Raw genomic sequence first — 21,764 nt, forward strand, 5'->3', positions numbered from 1 at the left:
GTCTGGGCATTGGGCGAATATTTGATGAGTATGACAATGTCAGCCAGTTGCTTGGCTAGTCTGTGTGACAGCTCTCCCACTGCCCAGATGTTAGTGAGGAGGACTTTACAAAGTTGGTTGCGCAAGCTGTGCCTTTCTAATGCCTAGGATGATGCCAGTTTTATTCTTATTTGGATTTTCAGAAAGATTTTGTTGGGATCGGGGGTAATATATGGATTGAGAATTAGTTAGCAGACAGAAAACAGACAGTAGGAATAAACTGGTCTTTTTTGGAGTTGCAGGCTGTGACTAGTGGGGATCAGTGTTTGGGCCCGAGCTATTCACAATATATATCAATGATTTGGATGAGGGAACCAAATGCAATATTTCCAAGTTTGCTGATGACACGAAACTTGGTGGGAATGTGAGCAGTGAGGTGAGTTTTAAGAGGCTTCAAGGTGATTTAGACAGGTTGAGTGAGTGGGAAAATACATGGCAGATGCAGTAATCCGTGGATAAGTATAAATTTATCCACGTCAGCAAGAAAAACAGAATGGCTCTATTATTTAAATGGTGATGTGTTGGGAAATGTTGATGTGCAAAGGAGCCTGGGTGTCTTTGTACACCAATTACTCAAAGTAAGCAGCAGGCGCAGCAAGCAGTTAAGAAGGCAAATGGTACATTGGCCTTCATTGCGAGAGGACTTGAGTACAGGAGCAAGGAAGTCTTATTACAACTGTACAGGGCCTTGGTGAGACCACACCTGGAATACTGTGTGCTGTTTTGGTCTCCTTACCTAGGAAAGGATATTATTTCCATAGAGGGAGTGCAGCGAAGATTCACCAGGCTGATTTCTGAGATGGAAGGGTTGTTGAATGAGAAGAGATTGGGCCAACTAGGCCTGTATTCACTGGCATTTAGAAGAATAAGACGGGGGTTTCATTGAAATGTATAAAATTCTGAGAGGGCTGGACAGACTGATGCAGGGATAATGGGTGGGATTTTCTGTACCCTCCCGCCGCCGTGGTTTTCCGGTGCCACCGCAAGTCAATGGACTTCTGGCTGGGGCACTGCCTCGCCCGTGACGGGTCCCACCCGTGACAGGGCCAGAAAATCCCAGCCAATGTTTCCTCTGGCTGGGGGGGCCTTGGGAGTCATAGTTTCAGGATATGGGGGTAGGTCTTTTAGGACTGAGATGAGGAGAAACGTCTTCACTCAGAGGGTGGTGAACCTGTGGAATTTTCTACCACAGAAGGCTATGAACGCCAAGTCACTGAATATATTTAAGAAGAAAACAGATGAAAACATCAAGGGGTATAGGGATAGAGTGGGAGTGTGGCTCTAAGATAGAGGATCAGCTATGGTCATATTGAATGGCGGAGCAGGCTTGAAGAACCGAATGACCTACACCTGCTCCTATTTTCTACTTTTCTATGTTTTATAGTTAAGAGTCAAGAGTCGACCACATTGCTGTGAGTCACACAAAGGCCAGAATGTGTAGGGGAGGCAGATTTTTTTCCCCTAAAGGGCATTAGTGAATAAGATGGGTTTTTATGATAATTCAGTTTTGCGTGATCATTACTAATGACACTAGTATTTTATTCCAGATTTATTAATTAATTGAGTTTAAATTATTCAAATTTCCCCAGCTGCCTTGATGGGAGTTGAACTCATTCCTCTGGAGCATTAGTCTGGGACTCTGAATTACTCATCCAGTAACTAGTCCCCTCACTATATTCACTGACCCAATGGTTTCTTTTTAAAGTACAAGCTCAATTACAGCCGCCATAAGCTGGTAAGCAACGAAGACGAGAAACAAGATAAAGAGATTTTCCAACAGACCATGAAAAAGAGACTGGAAAATTTAAAAGCTGCCAAGTTTGGAGCCAATCACAACATCACATTTAGGAACGTGAAGAAAGAAAAAGCAGCTAAAAAGGTAAACTGAAGTAATGGCAACATTTTTTTAAAATTAAGAACGAGGCTCTGTTTTTACATGACTGTTTTACTCTTTGTAAATTATACTTTAAAGTTGGACCACTTTCTTAAAATATGAAGGGTGAGAGGGACTGTTTGTCATTTTTGTAGAGCTGCTATGATCTGGAAAGTGCAGCCTGAATGGGTGATGAAAGCAGATTCAAAAGTATTTTTCAAAAGGGAATTGGATAAATGTTTGAAAGGAAAGAAAATTGCAGGGCTATGAGGAAAGAGCAAGGGAGTGGGACGAATTGGATAGCTCTTTCAAAGAGCTAGCACAGACACGATGGGCCAATTGGCCTTCTTTGGCACTGTAAGATGCTACCGTTCTATGGATTGCATATCAGATAACTCGATATTTATGAACACAGTGATTCCCTCTCATCTGGTAATGTGTTTGACTGACTATTTGACTTAGCACACCATCTAATTAAATTCCTACTACTTAAGCCCCAACATTTGCAGAGAGGTCAGGTGGGTACCTAGAAGGGTAGGAATTCATTGAGGCTGTGGAGATGATGCTGGAGTTAATAGCAGGACCTCATTACAATGTTTTTTCCCCCTGTTTCCGGCTCATTAGCTAATCACATTCACAGCTAGGATAGCTAGTGAGCCAAAAAGAACAGCAGCCAGAGACCATAGCTGGCAGCCCTTGGGATGTTCCCCAGCAATCAGAAGGGCGGGGGATGGCCAGAGATTAGGGTTTAGGTCTGGTTGTGAGGAGTGGGTGGGGCAAGGTGGGAAGGGGAGAGGGAGACCATCAGTGAGGAGAGAAGGTCGTGACTCATGCTTTAAGTGGGGGCTGTTATGGGGGAGCGGAGGTCCGTGAGTGTGACGGGTGGGAGTGGGAAGCCAATCACCAGAAAGCAGGCTGAAGGGTTCCTTGAGGATCCATAGGAAACACTCCTGGTCCAGAAGAAGTGTTGTAAAAGGTGCTTATTTACTTGAGTCGGCAGATCTTGTCACCCTTTTGCTGCCAGGCTTCCTGGGCCCTGGGAGACCAGTGAGGCAACTGTTAAACTTAATTCAGTCCATCAGTTGCACAGTGAACCTGGTTCAAGTACAGTATGTTAATGAAGTATCCCACCTTATCCCCTCACACACTCAACGAAAGCTGGCACCATGTAGATGGTGGTGAGTTGGGGCATGTTACCTGTTTTTACATTTTTAGCTACATCCACACCCTTCCCAGAACATCTGCCCCCATGACCCTCTCTGGGTGTTCAATATCAAGGCCTTTGAAAAAGAGGCCATTGTGTTTCCATTCCAACACAGTACCAAAATGGCTCTCACCCAAGTCACAAATTATAATATACGTGACTGTGACCATGGTAAACTATTCCCCTTCATCCCTCTCGGCCTGTCTGCAGCCTTTGAGGCAGTTGACACACAATCCTCCTCCAATGGCTCTCCACTATTGCCCAGCTTGGTAGGTTGCACTTGCCTGGTTCCATTCTTAATCATAGTCAGAGAATCATCTGCAATGGCTTCTCTTCCCACTCCCACACCGTTACCTCTGCTATCCCCCAAAAATCTATCCTTGGACCCTCTATTTCCCATTTATATGATGCACTGTGGCAACATCTTCTGAAAATACAGCATCAAGTTCCACATGTAGGCTGACAACTCCCAGCTCTACCTTACCACCAAATTTCCCTACCCCTCCACTGTGTCTGAACTGTTTATCTGACGTGCCCTTTCCTCCAATTAACAAATGGGAAGACCTAAGCTATTGTTGTCAGCGTTGGTCACATTTTCCACTCCTTAGGTGCTGACTCCAACCCTCACTCTGGCAACAGTTTAAGCCTGGACCAGACTTGGTGTCGTTTTTGATCTCAAGATGAGCTTCTGATGACAGATCTGCATCATCACTAAGACTGCCCACTTCCACCTCCTTAACATTGCCCAACTCCAGCCTCACTTCATCTGTTGTTGAAACCCTCCATGCCTTTGTTACTTCAATACCTGTCTATTCTCATACTCTTGGCTGGCCTCCCATCTTCTGTGCCCATAAACTTAAACTCATCTAAAACTCTGCTCCCCATATCCCAACTCGCACCATGCTCCATTCACCCATTGCTGCATGTGCTCAGTGACCTCCACTCGCTCCTGGTTGAGCAATTCCTCATTTTAAAATTCTTATCTTTATTTTCAAATCCTTCTATGTGCCTTAGCTCTCCCTTCTTCTATTCCAAGATCTCTGTGCTTCTCCAATTCTAATCATTTCACCATTGGCAGCTATGCCTTTAGTTGCCTTGGTCCTAAGCTCTGGAATTCCCTCCCTAAATCTCTCTGCCTCTCAACCTCTCATTCCTTCTGTAAGATGCTCCTTGCAGCTCACCTTCTTCTGACCAAACTTGCCGTTTATCAGCCCCAATATTTTCTTGTGGCTCGGCGTCAACCTGTGAAGAACCTTGGAACATCTTACCATGTGTCACCTCCTTCTGCTTCCCCTGTTCCCCTTCCTATTCGTTGTTATTTTTGGTATTACTGGAATGGCTCCCAGCTGAGAATGGAGCTCAGAAATGTTGCTTTCCAAAGAAGGCATTTCCTTCCACAGTGTTCCACAAATGCTTGTTTATATTTTACATTGGGAAGTGATAAAGGCCGTCAATCATTTTGTTTGCATTTAAGTGATAAATTTGGTTATGATTTGAGTTGCTTTTGCAAATGAGTGGTAACAACATTCTATTACAAAACTAATGCCCCTTTAACTCCTGTAACCTTGGCGTCACATTTGATCCTGAGATGAGCTTCTGAATACATTTTCGCACCATCATTAAGCCCGTCCATTTCCACCTCTGAAGGCTCACTCGACACTGCCCCTGTCTCAGCTCCTCTGCTGCTGAAACCCTCATCCATGCTTTCATTCCTCTGCACTTGACGATTCCAATGCACTCCTGGCTAGCCCCCAACGTTCTACCTTTCGTAAACTTGAGGCCATTCAAAACTCTACGACCTGTGCCTTCACTTGCGGCAAAACCTGTTCCCCTATCACTCCTGTGCTCCCTAACCTGCAGTGACTCTCTGTCAAGTAATGTCTTGATTTTAAAAGTCTCATCTTTGTTTTCAACTTCCTCTATGGCCTTTCCCCTTTTTGTCTCTGTAATCTCCTATAACCCCACAACCCTCCAAGATATCTGTGCTCTAATTCTGACCTCTTGAGCATTCTCAATCATAATCACTGCATCATTGGTGGCCGTACCATCAGTTGCCTCGGATCTCTGGAATTCCCTGCCTGCGCCTCCCTGCCTTACCACCTTCCTTTCTTATTTTAAGACACTCCTTAGGACCTGCCTTTTTGGTCACCTGACCGAATATCTCCTTATGCATCTCTGTGTCATACTTTGTTTTATAATGCTCCTGTAAAGTGCCTTGGGATGTTTCATTATATTAAAGCTGCTATATAGATATAAATTGTTATTGTTGTTATAGCTGCCCTGGTTTTATTACAGAAACACAGTGATGCAGTGCCAAATCGAAAGCTCCCGACACACTCTCTTCCTTTCCACGTGGATAAAGGTACTCCTTCGCATGCATTTAATTCCTTGCTTTTACTGGCCTCCTTCCCAAGTTCCCTGGTGCTGAGTCCATGGATTGCCTGGTCACCTTCAAAACCTTGACCAAGTGGCTACTCATGAGTGAGCTTGGATTTTGGAGTGAACCTGATGTTAACCCATTCAAAATCCACTCACCTGTGCAGAATTAAAATTAGGCTCTGTGAATATTGGGAAGTCATTTGACCTTGGGAATATTGGTTTCAAATATTGACACTTCAACTTCACTGGACATGAGGATTGCTGAAAGCAATCAAAAGAAGGAATCCTGATCTTTTCTCTCCCTGCTGCCCCTCCCACTTCTTAGGGCGCTGAGGCTCATTGCAACATCCCTATTGCTAGCCTAGCTGAGATCAATCATCATTGACAAGGCATCAAAGCTGAGATATCTCTGGCCTCTCTGGTTCTGCTGCTCACAATTTAAAATCTACTATGTTTGTAATTCAAAGACGAGTTAGAGCTGTTCAATTTTATTTCTGACAAACTTGCCAGGAGAACCTGTAGTGTAACATAAAAGTGAGAGTCCTTCTCTTACAAAGGTATCTTTTCCCCATTCTCCTCATGGAATATCCCAAGTCCCTTTGCAGAGCTCTAGGAACAATTGCAGTGATTCTAGAAGATGAACTTAAGTAGCAGAAGGATGACTGACTTCCCTTTCTTTTATAATTTTCATCCTTAGCCCTTCCTCTGAAGAATAGTAATCCCCCTCCTGCCAGCATTGTGTGACTAAATTAGATAGCCCCTGCAAACAGATATGGGGATCGCTATGCACGATTAACCTGCAGCCATTGGTTGCAATCCAGGTAACATGACAACTTCATGTTGCCTGTTCATTTGACTGACCTCAGTATCCAGTTGGTGCTGACCACACTCTTGATTGGCTTCATTCGCCAGTGGGGGCCAATATTGCGGGTAGTTAGTACTGTTTAAAGCTAGCCTGGACGTGCTCAAAGGATGCATTGTGGCTGGAACAGGCACTGGCAGTTGTGGTTGAAGAGAATCTGATCTTGGGAAGAGTTAGGAATGGCAAACCAGGGGAGAGAGTTCCAAGGTTTTAGATGTTGCATTGGATGTCTTGGTGGAAAAGCGATGTCCTACATCTGCAGAGAGGTGAATGTCCTCCAGACACACTGTCAAAAGGCCATGGGAGCAGATGGCCGTGGAAGTCAATGCCACAAGTCAAGCCCTGAGGACCTTGATGCAGTGCACCAAGAAGTTCAATTACCTCGCATGAACGATTAAGGTCAGTGAATGCATCTTCAAATGCCATATCTTACCAACTGCAGCATTAGCTTCAGAGTCTGCACAATTTACCGTCACCACCATCACTTTCACAGACACACACACGCATGTATGCATGCACACACACACCTCATAGTTCGCACACAATGCCAGCTATTCAACTATGACAGGCACAGCAGCCAAACACAATTCACAGCGCTCACTGAGAAACTTCCCTTTATCTTGCAGGACAAAGTTTCACCAAACCAGAGGCCGCAGGAACTAACCAGAGGGGCACAGTTTGTGCCTGCATGTTCAAACCCTCATGGAAGAGACGGTACTGGCCATTACCGGGATGCCCATAGCTGACGCCATGGCCAGTGACAGGGCTGAAACATTGAAGATAATGGCATCCTCAAACCTAATCTTCCTGCTCAAATCCCCCTTGACCCTCATCCCACAATCTCTTCAGGTTTACAAGCTACAGGTGGTGGGTGTAAGAATGCACCTCTCACTTTCCCCTTCCCTTGTACCAGAATCCCACCCTTGTTCCTGTTTCCTTTTAGATGACCAAGAGGTACTGCATGGCCAGCCAGTGCAGGGATAGCAAGGAAAGAGTAATGATGAAGACATAGCAACATCACATGATTTCAAATAAAAACAGAAAATGCTGGAAATACACAGCAGGCCTGGCAGAGTTTGTGGAGAGAGAAACAGAGTTAATGGGCAAGGTTTTATCAGCTGCTGGCTGATGGGCCAGGAGGCACAGGACTGGTAAAATGCCAGGCAGTTGCATTGGAAGGACCACCGAATGCTTTCCTGTCATTGGGCCATTTTACCAATGGTTGAAAGGGCAGCGGCTTAGCCATCTGCTGACTGGCAACAACCAACCAGTTAAGCTAAATAAAAGGCCCAATTGAGGACCATTTTTAAGGGCTACTGACACTTTGTTGATAGTGCAGTGACCCTCCGCTGCATTGGGTGGGGGGGGTGCATTAGCTGCAGGGATGTGGTCTCCTGTGGCTCCCTGGGGTGGGGAGGTGGGGGCAATCACACCTGGAGGCTCCATGGCCCAACGAGGAGTCCCCAGTTACATAGGCTGTCCCCGTGGTCCCAGCGCCACTGATGGGAGGGATTTCCCCTCCAGTCACCAGGCCCTTTCTGCCTGGCCCGTTGTACAGGAGCAAATTTTATTACCTCAAAATTGAGGGGCCATCTTGTTCTCTGCTCAGCCTCAGCCGTGGCCAGCTCTCAGAGTGAAGCTGCTGAGGCTGTAGACCTGCCAGTCCTGTGATTGGGCCAGCAGTGTGGAGAGCCAGTGAACCGTCTTTAATTGGACCCTGGACCCGGTGACAGCCTCCTAATTGGCCACTGCCGGGAAGATTGCTGCTGTCGGGACTCACTCTGCGCTGGGAAAATCCCAGCCAACATTTCAGGTCTGACGAAAGATCATTGACCCTGAAATGTTAACTCAGTTCCTCTCTCTTCCGATGTTGCAGGACCTGCTGAGTGTTTCCTGGATGTTCTGTTTTCATTTCAGACTTCCAGTATTTTGCTATAGTGTTACTTCCTTTCACATTCACAGGCACCGGCTCAGATGCTGACACTGAGCATATCTTAGAGGATAGGTTAGAGGGAGGATCTGCAAGTGGTGACACATTGGGCACAAATGGGTTGTAGCCAGGGCACGGAGGCAAGACTAGCGCAGCTTGTGGAGGGGGACATCACATACGGGTTGTGCTGCGGAGGGCTCACATGAAAACTTCCAAGGGGTAGCATAAGAATGCTGATTGGAGCATTGGGAAACTTGCCAGAAATTCTGCCGTCAATCTCAATCAGTATGGAGGATCACAGCGCCAACTTGGTAGAGGGATTTGTGCAAAGCTCGGAGACCATCCTTTCCAGCAGATGTTTGAGCGCTTCAATGGAAGCTCAGCTTGCTGCCATCATGAATTGTGGATTACAATGTGCAAAGGAGCTTGCAGGGTGTCACAGCAGTCTAGCAATTTGTCCTCCAATAGATTACTAGAATTGCAGAGGTGCCACCCTAAGGGATTCGCAGTGACCCCATGGAATAGGAACTTGCTGTCCTCTCTCGGGAAATGGTATTCATCCTGCCACTTCAGCCACCAGTACCTTCGCTGTTACCTGAGAGCCAGCCTGCCCCCACTCCTGCCACCCCCGCTGAGATGGTACAGCCTGAAGCTGAGCATTTTAGGCCCACTGTTGCTCAAGATTATCCTGCAAGCACCATCTGCAGTCTCCTCCACTGAGTGTTAGCAGCCTTCCACTAGCCATGCTGCAGCTCCTATTGTTTTGGAAGATTAGGACAGGCAACAGTACATGGAAGAGAGGCATTAAGAAAATGCACAAGGATGATTAGTTGACTTTTGTTTGCAATGTGGCATGATTTTGTTTTGGAATATTAATTTTATGGTAGCTTTTATTTTCCTATTATGGCAAAGCAGATGCTGTGATGTTCAACGACAGAGGTAAGGTGTTGAAACTGTTGGTAAATGGGGAATTGGGATTGCGGTTACAAGGACCATATCCAGATGAATTCTTCATGGACAACCTGGACAGATAGGGGCTGTCTAATTTACCTCCTCCATTCCTTCCACTCCTGCTCCTCAGCTGCTCACTGCATAGCTGGTGACAAGGGCTATTCCCCCATGATGGTGAGATTGTGCAGTATGTATCAGGCCACGATGAGTCTTGGCACCTGCTCTGTTGTATACTGTAAAGCTCCTGAAGAGTGGGCCAGGCAGCAGAAGCGTTGTTTCAGGATGCCATTGGTCTGCTCTATCACATTTCATTGAATGCAAGTATGCATGGGTTGCGCACAGAGATATCAGCTACGTAAACAGCATACAGGTGGCCCAGTAGTCACTTTTTGTTTGCCATGGTGCCTCAATTGCAGCTGAAACAGCAATCTGCCACAGAATGAAGACATCATGATCATTGCCAGAATTTCAGGCATTGACCTCTATGATTTGCTGCCTATGTCTTACATCAGCTGGATATTCTACTTTTAGTTCTGGTATAGGGCAGTGTGGACATGTGGCACACAAAAAGCAACGTCCGTGCAGTCAATGGCACCCTGCAACACATGGAAACCTGCAAACCTAGTGAAGCTGCAGGCTTTCTCTGCTTTCTTCTCTCTGGAAAGAGAAAATGAAACTGTTAATGAGAGCTGTCAATGAGTAAACAGCATCAGTGATCTCACGCAAGACTGAATGGCAGATATCTACAGCTTCAGCCTGGAAGAATTCAGACAAATTCATTGCCACAATCATATTGATAGACACTGGCAATGTGGTCTTGTCCCTGCTCTGAAGTTGCAATTGTGGTTGCAACAGGTGGTAGATTTCGGTGAGAATGTCCTTTGTGAAGTGCAGATCATCTCACACATACTTTCTTGCTGCGGCCCAAACAAAAGACTTACACCCTGAACATTAAAGGTGGTATGGTCTAATGCTGAGCGCACTTCCACCCTTCCTTCTCCTCCCTCTTCCAGCAGCTGGTCCTACTCTGCATGGCCTCTGTTCATTCATCCAATCATGCTGTATTCTGAATACCCACTAGTGTACACATGTCTTGGAGCAACTGATTTATGATGGACCTTTTGAAGTCAACAAAAAGTCCTTCACACCACTCCCTATAAACACCTGCGACTTGAAACAACTATAGAAAGTACCAAAAATGTGTTGAATTGTGTCTCAGCCAGATCAATAGTCAATAAGTAACTAATCTGTAAGTAGTTGTTGCTACCTTTAAATAGCACTGTTGGGGGGTCCCTCCCACTGTTGAATACATGTTCAAGTGTGGAAAGCTCAGAAAGTGATGGTTGGAGTCTTGAGGTCCAAAATGGTTGATGCACCAATAGGTGTTCTACACAATTCACTTTACTAGTACACACTATAGACACCATTTGGCAGGTCTAAAAGCACTCATAACTTCCAAAAATGGATACCAATGAGCCCAATTTCTCACCCTACATATCTGCCTGGGCTCAGTGGTAGCATGCTCAACTCTTAGGCAGGAGTTCATAGGTTCCAGTCCTATTCCAGAGAATTGAGCACAAAAAACTTGGCTACACGCAAGTGTACAGGGTACTGGGAGAGTGCTGCACTGTCAGGAGGTGCCAACTTTCAGAAGAAATATTAATCTGAGGCCCTGTCTGCCCTCACAGGTGCTATTTCAAAAAAAGAGCATGGGAGTTCTCCCAACTATCCCATATTCATCCCTCCGCCAACATTGTTTAAACCGATTATCTGGTCATTGTCACATTGTGGCTTGTAGGATCTTGCTGCGTGCTCATTGAACACTGCGATTTGTGTATTACAACAGTGCTTTAAAAGCACTTCATTGGCTATAATGTGCTTTAGGACATCCTGAGGTTGTGGAAGGTGCTATACAAATGCAAGTTGTCTCTCTCATCCTCACTTTCCACAAACAAGATATAAATACCAGGCTGTTCCTGGTGAGTAGCTCAGTAATACACAGGTCAGCGCACCAAGCCATCAAGTTCCAATCTGATTTTTGCCCTCTTTCCCACGGTAGTGTGTGATCTCCACTTGGCATTAGAGCTGGAAGTGCACATGTGGTAATGGATTACAAACTGAGTTTGAGTTCTACCCTGTTGGAAGACTCCTTTTACACTAGAGGGAAACGCTAAGCTTCCTTGACTTGCATTATATGCAGAAATCTGCAAGCAACAAATGTCCTAGACTGCTGTTCTTTACTAAGTTGGGTGATCTAAGGTGATTGTAGGGCACTAGATTGGCCACCTTATCCATTAGTTAGAAAGTGGAAAGTTGGCTAAGGCTCTGGCTGTCTGAAGGCAAATAAAGTTCCATCACTGTTATTTTAAGAACAAAAAGATAATCATATGTCCTCGAGCAAATCACCATACAAGTGCCTATTTATAAGGATTCAGCAATTGATGTGCATATCTCAACAGTATGCTTTGCCACCCATCCCCCAACTTCCAAAGAACAGTCTATCAGCTCACTGGCATTTCCTGCTCCCGCACAGTTGTCCAAAGTAAGGAAGAAAATAGCCATTAACTAAAATGATTGTATTGGTGAAACCATGGCAATGCCTCACCCAATTAGAGTCAACTTGCCAACCAATCAGCACCATTTTCTCATGCAGGGTAATTTGTTGGTCCCTTTGAAACTTGGCATTCTTGCACCTGTCCTGATGAAAAGCTTCAACAGCATGACTAATTTTTAACAATGAAAGGACTGTTTTCTATTTAACTGTTTGACACTATGTTCTGCAATAGTAGCTCTGTTGAATCTGCATAAATCCTTATTTTGTTTGACAACCTTCTTAAAAAGTTTGAAGAAACATTTTATCCTGCAGCTCTGGATTCAATTCATGTCATCAGTGAAAGAGTAACTGTAATACTACCTGCATTACGTTCATTTGTTCCTATATTTAAGAACCGTTTCCTACCTATTTCTTCCAGAAACTGAGGTAGAGGACCATTATGATCCATCAGATGGAGGAATTAGTTTCCTAATTACCCCTGGAAGCAATGAATCGGAAGAAACAAGAACTGGTAATATACCTTGTCTGTTCAGTGGTGAATGATCTTTCCTCTGCTTATAATGAAATGGAGTGGAAAAGTTGGATTTGGAAACTGCAGCTGGTGTGAACAGCCGCCTAGAGAGGGTCTTGCACTGTAAGACCTTAGTGCATTTGTTAAAATTGAGACACTTTTGCACTGACGCACACTCACTTTGCAAAATCAAAATGCCCTATGTATTTACAATACGCTGGTAATTGCTGCCAAATATTGGATTGTAAATAAACTGTGAATGGTTTTCCAAATATCTTTTGAAGAAGCCAGATTCAAACCCCAGTCTATACTAAGTTGGAAACAGAGACACCCAGGAGGTCTATGTGCAGAAATCATTGAACGTGGCAGGGCAGGTTGGGAAAGTAGTTAAAAAGCCGTACGGGAGCCTGGACTTTATAAATAGAGGCTTGGAGTACAAAGGCAGAAGGTAATTGGATTATTGTGTCCAATCTTGGGCACCACACATTAGGAAGTGTGTGAAGGCCTTAGAGAGGATGCAGAAAAGATTTACTAGAATGGTTCCAGGGATGAAATACTTCAGTTACGTGATAGATTAGAGAAGCTGGGGTCATTCTCCTTAGAGCAGAGAAGGCTGAGAGGAGATTTGATACTGGTGTTCAAAATCATGAGACGCCTAGATAGAAGGGATAGCGAGAAACTGTTCCGACTGGGAGAAGGGTCTAAAACCAGAGAACTCAGATTGAAGATGGAATGGCAAAAGAAGCAATGGTGAGACGCACAGCGAGTGATTGCATCTAGAAAGCTGAGCACGAGAGGGAGGTAGAGGCAGATTCAAAAGGGAATTAGATAAGTACCTGAAGGGAAAATTTGCAGGGTCACAGGGAAAGGGCAGTGGAGGGAGACAAGCTGGATTTCTCTTATCGAGGGCTGGTGCAAACCCGATGGGCCAAATGGCATCCTTCTGTGCTGTAGCCACTCATGATTCTAAGCAATCTGATCTTAGCAGCCAGTGTATTGGCAATCCAGTTAGCCTCAGCAATATTTAGTAACAAAGAAAAAAGCAGCCAGGGTTCCCTGTCCTGTTTGCTATTGAGTAATTACTTCATGAAAAAGTAGACATTGGTTTGGTACAGGACAAGGCTAGTTTGCAATACTTCCAGGACCATGTAGCCTACCAATGATCACTGTTGGCTAATAGAACAAAAAAAACCCCCAGAATACTACAGAAAATGGTGCATTCACTCAGCAGGTCAGGCAGCATCTCCAGATAGAGGCAAGAGAGGTTGATGCCTTTTCTTCTGTACTTGTACTTGTATTAATGTTTGAGTACTGGTTTTGGTTTCATGTAATTAAGGACAAAATTACAGAATATCTAACTGAAGGAAAAATAGAAACAGCCAACATCATTTTCAGAAAGGAAGATTGCGCTTGATGAACCGTACTATCTTCTTTGAGGAGGTGTCTGGAAGAAATGCAGTAGATGTGGTGCACACAGTCTTTCAGGAATCTTTTGACAAGGTATCCACATAGGAGACTATCGGACAAGATTAAGGGATGTGGAAGTAGGGGAATGGAGCAGGTTTGGATTAAAAACTCCTATAATGGAGGAACCCCGGCTTAGGGCAGATTTTCAAAGCGGTTGGAAGTGGGTAGATGGTTCTGTTCTGGGATGGTTTCCATTTACTGTATATATCAGTGATTTGGATAAGGGCTAGAGAAAATGATGGTCAACTTTGCAGATGACACCAAAATAGGCTTAGTTAATAATTCTGAGGCTGGAATTTTCCAGCCTCATTGGCATCGGGTATCATGGTGGACAGGGTGGGGGGAGGAGCAATATGGCGAGAAGGCCAAAAATCAGTTTCACGCTAACCTGAAAGCACAGCAGGATCATCCAATGGTGTCCACCATAGCGGAACACGAATCCCGCTGGAGGCCGGCGCAAACCAGATTTGCATCCCGGTAATGGGATGCAAAGTAAGGCCCAAACAGAATCATCACCCCATGCCAGATTTACCATTACACCGGTGGGAAAACATGCCGGGCCAAATCACATCTGAACAAATGTGACCCGTAGAAGTCAGGATTTACTGTTAGGGCCTTGCGCAGCTCGTGGACATTTGGGGAGCAGCAGATGCTTGAGCCCTTCAGCCACTGGACTCGGCAGGAGGAGGGATTTGGCGGTGGGGGGGTGGGGGGTAGGGGATTTGGAGGGGGGAAGGTGTCTGGGTGGAGGAGGAAGTAAGGGTGGAGGAGGGAGTAAGGATGGAGGAGGGAGTAAGGGGAGGGGGATGCCCAGGTGAATATGCAAGGGAGGGGTCAGTGGAATCAATGACTGCCTCTTGGGAGTGAACTGAAGGTGAGCACAGTAGGAGGGAATGGTGAGCATGAGAGGGGGCAGAGGGAGCTGGAAGGATGGGTGGGTGAGGGTGCGACAGTAGCAGTAGAATGGATCCAACCTAGGATCAGGCTTTTTTGGGTGGATCCAACCAAGGATCAAGCCTTTTTGGATCTGATAATGTGTCATGAGGCAGGTTTAATAAACAATTTCCGAGTAAAAGATCCCCTAGGAAACAGTGACCATAGCATGGTGGAATTTAGCATTCAGTTTGAATGAGAAACTTAGTTTGGAAACAACTGTGCTAAACTTAAATAAGGCTAATTACAAAGGAATGAGGGCAGAGTTGGCTGGAGTGGACTGGGAATGGAATTTAGCAAAAAAGATGGTTGATGAGCAATGGCAGATGTTTAAGAAAATAGTTCATGATTCACAACAAAGATATATCCCAGTAAGGAAGAAGGATTGTAGGAAGGGGATAAACCAACCATGGTTAACCAAGGAAATTAAGGATAGTATCAAAGTGAAAGAAAAGACTCACAATGTGGCAAAGATTAGTGGTAAGCCAGAGGATTGGGAAAGTTGTAAAAACCAACAGAAGATGACCAAAAAAATAATAAAGAAGGAGAAAATAAACTTTGAGGGTGAACTAGCAAGTAATATAAAAATGGACAGTGAGAGTTTCTTTAAATATATAAAAAGGAAGAGAGAAGCCAACGTCAATATAGGCCCCTTAGAGAATGAGGCTGGGGAAATAATAATGGGGAACCAGGAAATGGCAGAGGAGTTGAATAAATACTTTGCATCAGTCTTCACAGTAGAAGACACTAATAGCATACCAGAAATACTAACCGATCATGGGGCCGGGTGGGGGTGGGGGGGAGGAAATAAATACAATAACTATCACTAGAGAAGGAGTATTAGGGAAACTAAAGGGGCTAATAAATCACCTGGACCTGATGCGTTGCATCCTAGGATATTAAAGGATATAGCTGCTGAGATAGTGGATGCACCGGTAGTAATCTTCCAAGAATCCTTAGATTCTAGAATAGTCTCAGAGGAATGGAAGACTGTCAATGTAACACCTTTATTCAAAAAAGGAGGGAGACAAAAAACAGGTAAGAATAGGTCAGTTAGCTTAACATCCGTCATTGACAAAATGTTAGAGTCTATTATAAAGGATGTCATAGTTGAGCATTTAGAAATGTATAATATAATCAAACAGAATCATTATGGCTTCATGAAGGGGAAATCATGCCTGACAAATTTATTAGACTTCTTTAAGGAGGTAACAAGCATGATAGATAAAGGGGGACCAGTAGATGTAATATATTTAAATTTCCAAAAGGCGTTCGATAAGGTACTGCACATAAGGCTACTTAGTAAGATAAGAGTCTATGGTTTTGGGGGTAACATATTAGCATAGATAGAGGATTGGCTAACTGATAGAAGACAGAGAGTTGGGAAACGAGGAACATTTTCAGGATGGCAACCTGTAACTAGTGGAGTGCCACAGGGGTCATAATTATTTACAATATATATTAATGACTTGAATGAGGGAAATTAATGTACTGTCACCAAGTTTGCGGATGACACAAAAATAGGTGGGAAGGCAAGTGGTGAGGATGACACAAAGAGCCTACAGAGGGATATAGACAGGTTAAGTTAGTGGGCAAAAACATGGCAGATGGAATATAATGTGGGAAAATGAGAGGTTATGCACTTTGAAGGAAGAGTAGAGGAGCTGAATATTACTTAAATGGAGAAAGTTTGAAGAAAGCTGCAGCACAGAGGGATTTGGGAGCCCTCGTTCATGAATCCCAAAAAGCTAGCATACAAGTTCAGCAGGTAATAGGAAAGGCAAATGAAATGTTGACCTTCATTTCAAAGGGAATGGAATATAAAAATAGGGAAGTCTTGCTAAAACTATACAAGGCACTAGTTAGACCACTCTTAGAATACTGTGAACAGTTTTGGTCTCCGTATCTAAGGAAAGATATACTGGTGTTGGAGGCAGTCCAGAGAGGATTCACTAGGTTGATCCCAGGTATGGAGGGATTTGCTTATGAGGAGAGGTTGAGCAGGTTGGGCCTGTACTCATTGAAGTTTAGAAGAATGAGTGGCGACCTTATTGAAAAGTATAAGATTCTTAAGGGGCTTGACAGGGTAGATGCTGAGAGGTTGTTTCCCCTTGTGGGAGAGTCTAGGATCAGAGGGCATAATCTCAGAGTGAAGGGTTGCTCATTTAAGACAGAGATGATGAGGAATTTCTTCTCTCAGAAGATAGTGAATCTGTGGAATTCTTTACCCAAGAGGGCGATAGAGGCTGTGTCATTAAGTATATTCAAGGCTGAGGCAGACAGATTTTTAATCAGTAAGGGAATCGAGAGTTATGGGAAAAAGGCAGGAAAGTAGAGAATTAGCAGATCAGCCATGATCTCATTGAATGATGGAGCAGACTCGGTGAGCCGAATGGCCAACTTCTGGTGCTATGTCTTATGGTCTTATGGATGGTGAGGGTGGTTGGTGGGGACTCGGAGGCAGACACGAACCCTGTGGGTGGGAAGGCAGAGGTTGGGCAGGTCAATGCAAATGAGAGTGGGATTCTTAGAAAGGTAGGGAACATGCCCATTCACCTGAACATCCTGGAATGACAAGGATTCTGGTTGGAAGGTGATAGTGGGGAGGTGGAAGGCGATTCCGTGGGGGTAAACAGTGATGTGGGAAAAGACATGGGTGACTGGGGGAAGGGAAAAGGCGGAAGGGCCTTTTGAAATCGAAAGCGAGCTGAGTCTCCTGTTGGACGGGCACAGGTGCTGCATGGGAGTGTGATCAGTGGGTGGATGGAGATGCAGGTCAGCTCAGATGGACAACTGAAAGAGAACCCCAGCAGGCAGCATTGAAAATGCTCGGGGCAGTGAGATGAGTGTGATGGATGAAGTGCATGGGAGCCTGTTTACACAAGGCTCCGAAAGGCCCTGCCACACACACATTGCTCCCTCCAGAATCACTCATGGTCCAGTTGCGTGCAGCAGAACTGCTCGTGGGGAGGGATGCAATGGGAGGACTCGTGAAACCTGTCAATGAAGCTGAAAGACAACTTTGCACATAGTTCATGAAAGTGAATATATTTTCAGGCTATAAAGTGACAGAATGTGTTCACCCATTAACCCACTTGTGACCAAAATTTCTTAACTTTTCTAGGCCTACCACTTCTTCGAGATGCTGCCATGACATCTGCAGCAGAGGTGGAGACAGCCTGTGCAATGGTTGGCCCTGTTGCCTCTGATGACTTTAGCATGCTTTGTCTGTCCGCCTGTGGGAGTGCTGCTCCCTCTGCGATGGACAGAGGATAAGGTTGAGGGGGTCACTGGAAAAGAGGATGCAGAGGGACAGGACAGCCTCTGAGATTCCTGAGTGGATGACCCAGGGGTGTCCAGCTGCTGCTCCTCCTTTCTGATGCCCGAGGCCCTGGCCTGACTCGTTGAGGGGAAGGAGCATCTATTGGAATTTGAGGTGCCCCATTTCCCTCTCACGTTTCCATTGCAGGAAGTCACCTATGGTTACCTCGATGAAGTGCAGGTCTGCACACATCTCCACATTCTGCTGGACTAGAGTCTCTATGGCATCTGCCATCCTTCCCGTGGAGACCTCCATGCGCACACATGTGGACGTTACTTCATCAGAGAGCAGTCAGACGAACTGCTCCGACTCACATGCCACTCTGCTGAGGGCTTCCAATAGCTCTGTGTGATGCTCCTCCACTTTCTGCTGACTCTCCACTGAGTAGGAAGGCCGAATCCAGAGGCTCGTCATCTGACTTGGACCTCACAGACACCTCTTCCCCAGCAGTCCTCTGAATGCCGGGGAGTTCAGCTGAGCCTGCCTCCTCCTGCTGTGGACACGTGTCTGTGCGGTGACCACCAGCGTGGGAACCCGGGCCTGTTCTAGATCTAGGACCCACTGAGGTGTGTGTCTCTGTGCTGTTAGAAGGTGTGGGTAAGCGCTGTGACGGGTCTTCCAGGCTGCTTATTTCCAGCTCTTCAATGGAGGAGGCCACTTGGCCGTGAGGATGTGGATGGAGCTGAGGGACTGGCTGGCTAAGGGCAACGGTCGCTTGGCAGGGCTCCCTGTAGGATACAGAGCACTCAAGGTACAATGAAAGAAGGATGATGTGGTGCAGGATCCTCACATGGGTCGTCATCATCGACATCACTGTCGCCACAGGCATGGTCCACATCCTCACCAGTCAGCGCGATGGCACACTCCTCAAAGCGAGTGGGGGGCCTAATGTGAGCAACCCCACCCCCAGTCTGGGATCTCTCCCTGCTGTTGTGAACCAGCTTCTCCTACATGAAAATAGATGGAGAGAGTGTGTGCAGGATGCATGGCACTGCGTGGAATGTTTGTGTGATGAGTGGAGCCATGGACAGGATGAGGATGCAAGCTTGAGAGGATATGAGCCTGACGGAGATGCGAGGGTGTGTGTGAGAGTTAGTGGTGTTGCCCCTGGAGGTGTGAGATCCCTGTGGGTGTGTGATGGGTTTGTGAGTGTGTGAGTTGAGAGCGATGAGGTGGTTGACTTACCCTTATCCTCTTCCTGCACTGGATGGCTGATCTCTTTTGTGCTCCGATAGCGCTGATTACCATTGTACCACCTCCCAGGCCAGATTGGTGACTCTGATAGACCTCCTGCAGCCAGAGTGGGAGTAGAGGCCATCATGTCGGTCATCCACTACGTCCAGTAGACGCCCCAGAGAAGCATGACTAAATTTGGGGGCTGCCATCTTCTTTTCTTTTGGAGCCACCTGTCACTGGAGCAGGCTTAGTCTGTAGACATGAAGTAGACTGCACTCTGGTGCGCTTTAAATATGGCGCCAGAGCAAGGAAGCACTGAGATCACATCATGGCAGGAAAATCTGAGCCTGTTCACCAGCGATCCGGAATGTTTCCCATGGATGCATTACTAATGAGGTGGGATGCACCGGGAATGGGATGATATGGCACGACAATCCACCAGTGTGGCCAGCGGGTAAAATGACTTTTTTCACATCCGCTACTGCGCTTAGCTCAAATCTAGGCCAATTCTGCCCTGATCCTATTGCAAGCTCCTAGAGGCTATTCATACAATGGTGGAATAGGCAGAAAATCTGGCAGGTGGAGTTCAATGCCAGTAAATGCGAGGTGCTACAGTTTGATTTTAAAACAAAATTTTTGGGGAAGGTGGTGTCAAAGAGCAGAAAAATATGGGGTTCAATTTGACAAGACATTAAAAGCAGTGCCTTAAGTGGATGAAGTAATGCAGTACTGGGTTTCATGGTAATAGGTATTGAATATAAAAGTGGAAATGTACAAGTGAATAAATATAAACCAGAGTAAGACCATATTTGGAGGACTGCATGGAGGTTTGATTTTGATAATATATGGAATATGTTGAGTTAATAGAAGGTACGGCACAGATTCGCTTGGATGCTGGCTGGTATGGGGGAATACAAATGTGAAGAAATGGTAGAAAAATTGGGGTTGTTTTTATTAGAATAGAGGATAATGGGGCTGGTTTGACAATTGTTTAAAGTAATGAAGAGATGGGACAGAGTAGATAGGAACATTGTTGAGAGATTGTTCCAGACTAGAACAGAGGGATATAGATACAAGAAAGATCAGAGATAACATAGCAGATAAGACATTTCATTCAGATACCAGGAAATTTTATAAATGGTAGCAGCATTAAAAAAATCAGTTTAAAAGCAATGTTAATTCAAGATTGATACATTAGTGCTAATGGCACTCAAATTTTAAAGCAATTGTTTTCAGTAACTGTCCCATAATTCTGTCTATTGTTACGATCTGTCTAAATCAACTGGACAGCCTCGCAAATGCAACTTCGCCTCAGTTTCCCACCTCTGTTAAAGCTGAGTGCTACTTTTTTCTTGCTCACCTCACTTTCTCATTGCTCCCTATCTTTCAGACCTCCTGTCAACAATTTGCAGTTATGTTTGAGTAATTTTAAATGAATTTGGCTAGTGCTATTAACAAAATACATGGGGCATCTTGCAGATTGTTGTGACGTTCTATAATCTGCAATCTTTTCACTCTCCCATCCCCTTTCCAAGCAATAACAAAAGTGACTAACGCATCACAGTAGATATTCCTCCATGTGGTAATGTGAGTCAGGGCACTGAGCTGAATCCAGCTCATGACAGAGTGAGCAAGGGCCTGTTCTCTTTCTAACTCCAATCGCTTTTCAGGAGCCAGGTTGGGCAGCTTTAGTTCAGTTCAGTTCAGTTTCTATTGGGTGCAGATTCAGAGCAAATGCTCATTTGACACCAATTTCCGATCTCTGTTGCAGAGCCAAAAGAGATAGCTTTAGAGATTGGAAGTGTTTCACTGGTATGGCGTGATTGGGGAGATGTCCAATTATTTGGATGGAGCAAATTGTACTCTGCATCTGGTGCATGCAATGTCTGATTGTGGATAGCATACTGGCTACCTGAAATGGACTCAAAGCCATCCTTTACCTAGCACTGACGTTCCTGGGGCAGAACTTTTCGCTGAGCATGCCCGACCAGCTCGAGTGTGAAATAGCGCGTGATGATGTCGGGCAAGTGTCCCAACGTCACCGCGCACTCGTGCAATATTTCGGTCAGCGGGCACACGCTAAACCCAGAAGCATGCCCACCAACAATTAAGAGGGTAATTAAGCCCATTAACGGTGCAACTAACAGATTTTCTGTTGCCCGTCCAACATTAGGGTTGCTGAGCAGGCGAATCAGCCAGGCGTCTATTGCATTTTTCAATGAAACCTCATCCATAGGCAGGTTTCTGTGATAAATTGAAATTAAAATAAATTTCTGTGGACAGCAGTTTCATTACCTACATTTTCAGGTGACTGATTACGAAGCTTGGACACTTTTTTCCGGTTTCTGTGACCTTTGGTTTAGGTTGTCCAGGTCTTCGGCTCCCTGAAGCCGCTCTCTGCTTTCAGGGAGTTTTCTGTGAGCGCTCGCCCGCGCCTGTGCTGACTTCAGCGCTTGCCCTGCTCCCGCCCCCACCCCAGCAGTGCTGAGCCTTCCAGAGTGAGCTTCGTGCTGGCTGCCGTTAATTGGCCAGCCAGCGTGAATTTGCAGTCGGGGTTTGGTCG

General features: G+C 45.5%; 1 protein-coding gene across 1 annotated transcript in view; it reads left to right on the forward strand.

Moving 5' to 3' along the window:
• Window positions 1-21,764, forward strand: part of LOC121276080 (sodium/hydrogen exchanger 3-like) — a 155,367-nt gene that overhangs the window by 128,820 nt on the left and 4,783 nt on the right. The window contains exons 13-15 of the mRNA XM_041184018.1: window positions 1,745-1,918; window positions 5,412-5,478; window positions 12,211-12,303. Of these exons, the coding sequence (XP_041039952.1) occupies window positions 1,745-1,918; window positions 5,412-5,478; window positions 12,211-12,303 (334 nt within the window). The remainder of the gene's footprint in view (window positions 1-1,744; window positions 1,919-5,411; window positions 5,479-12,210; window positions 12,304-21,764) is intronic.

This window comes from Carcharodon carcharias, chromosome 3 (assembly GCF_017639515.1).
Source record: "Carcharodon carcharias isolate sCarCar2 chromosome 3, sCarCar2.pri, whole genome shotgun sequence".
In the NCBI taxonomy this organism is placed as follows: Eukaryota; Metazoa; Chordata; class Chondrichthyes; order Lamniformes; family Lamnidae; genus Carcharodon; species Carcharodon carcharias.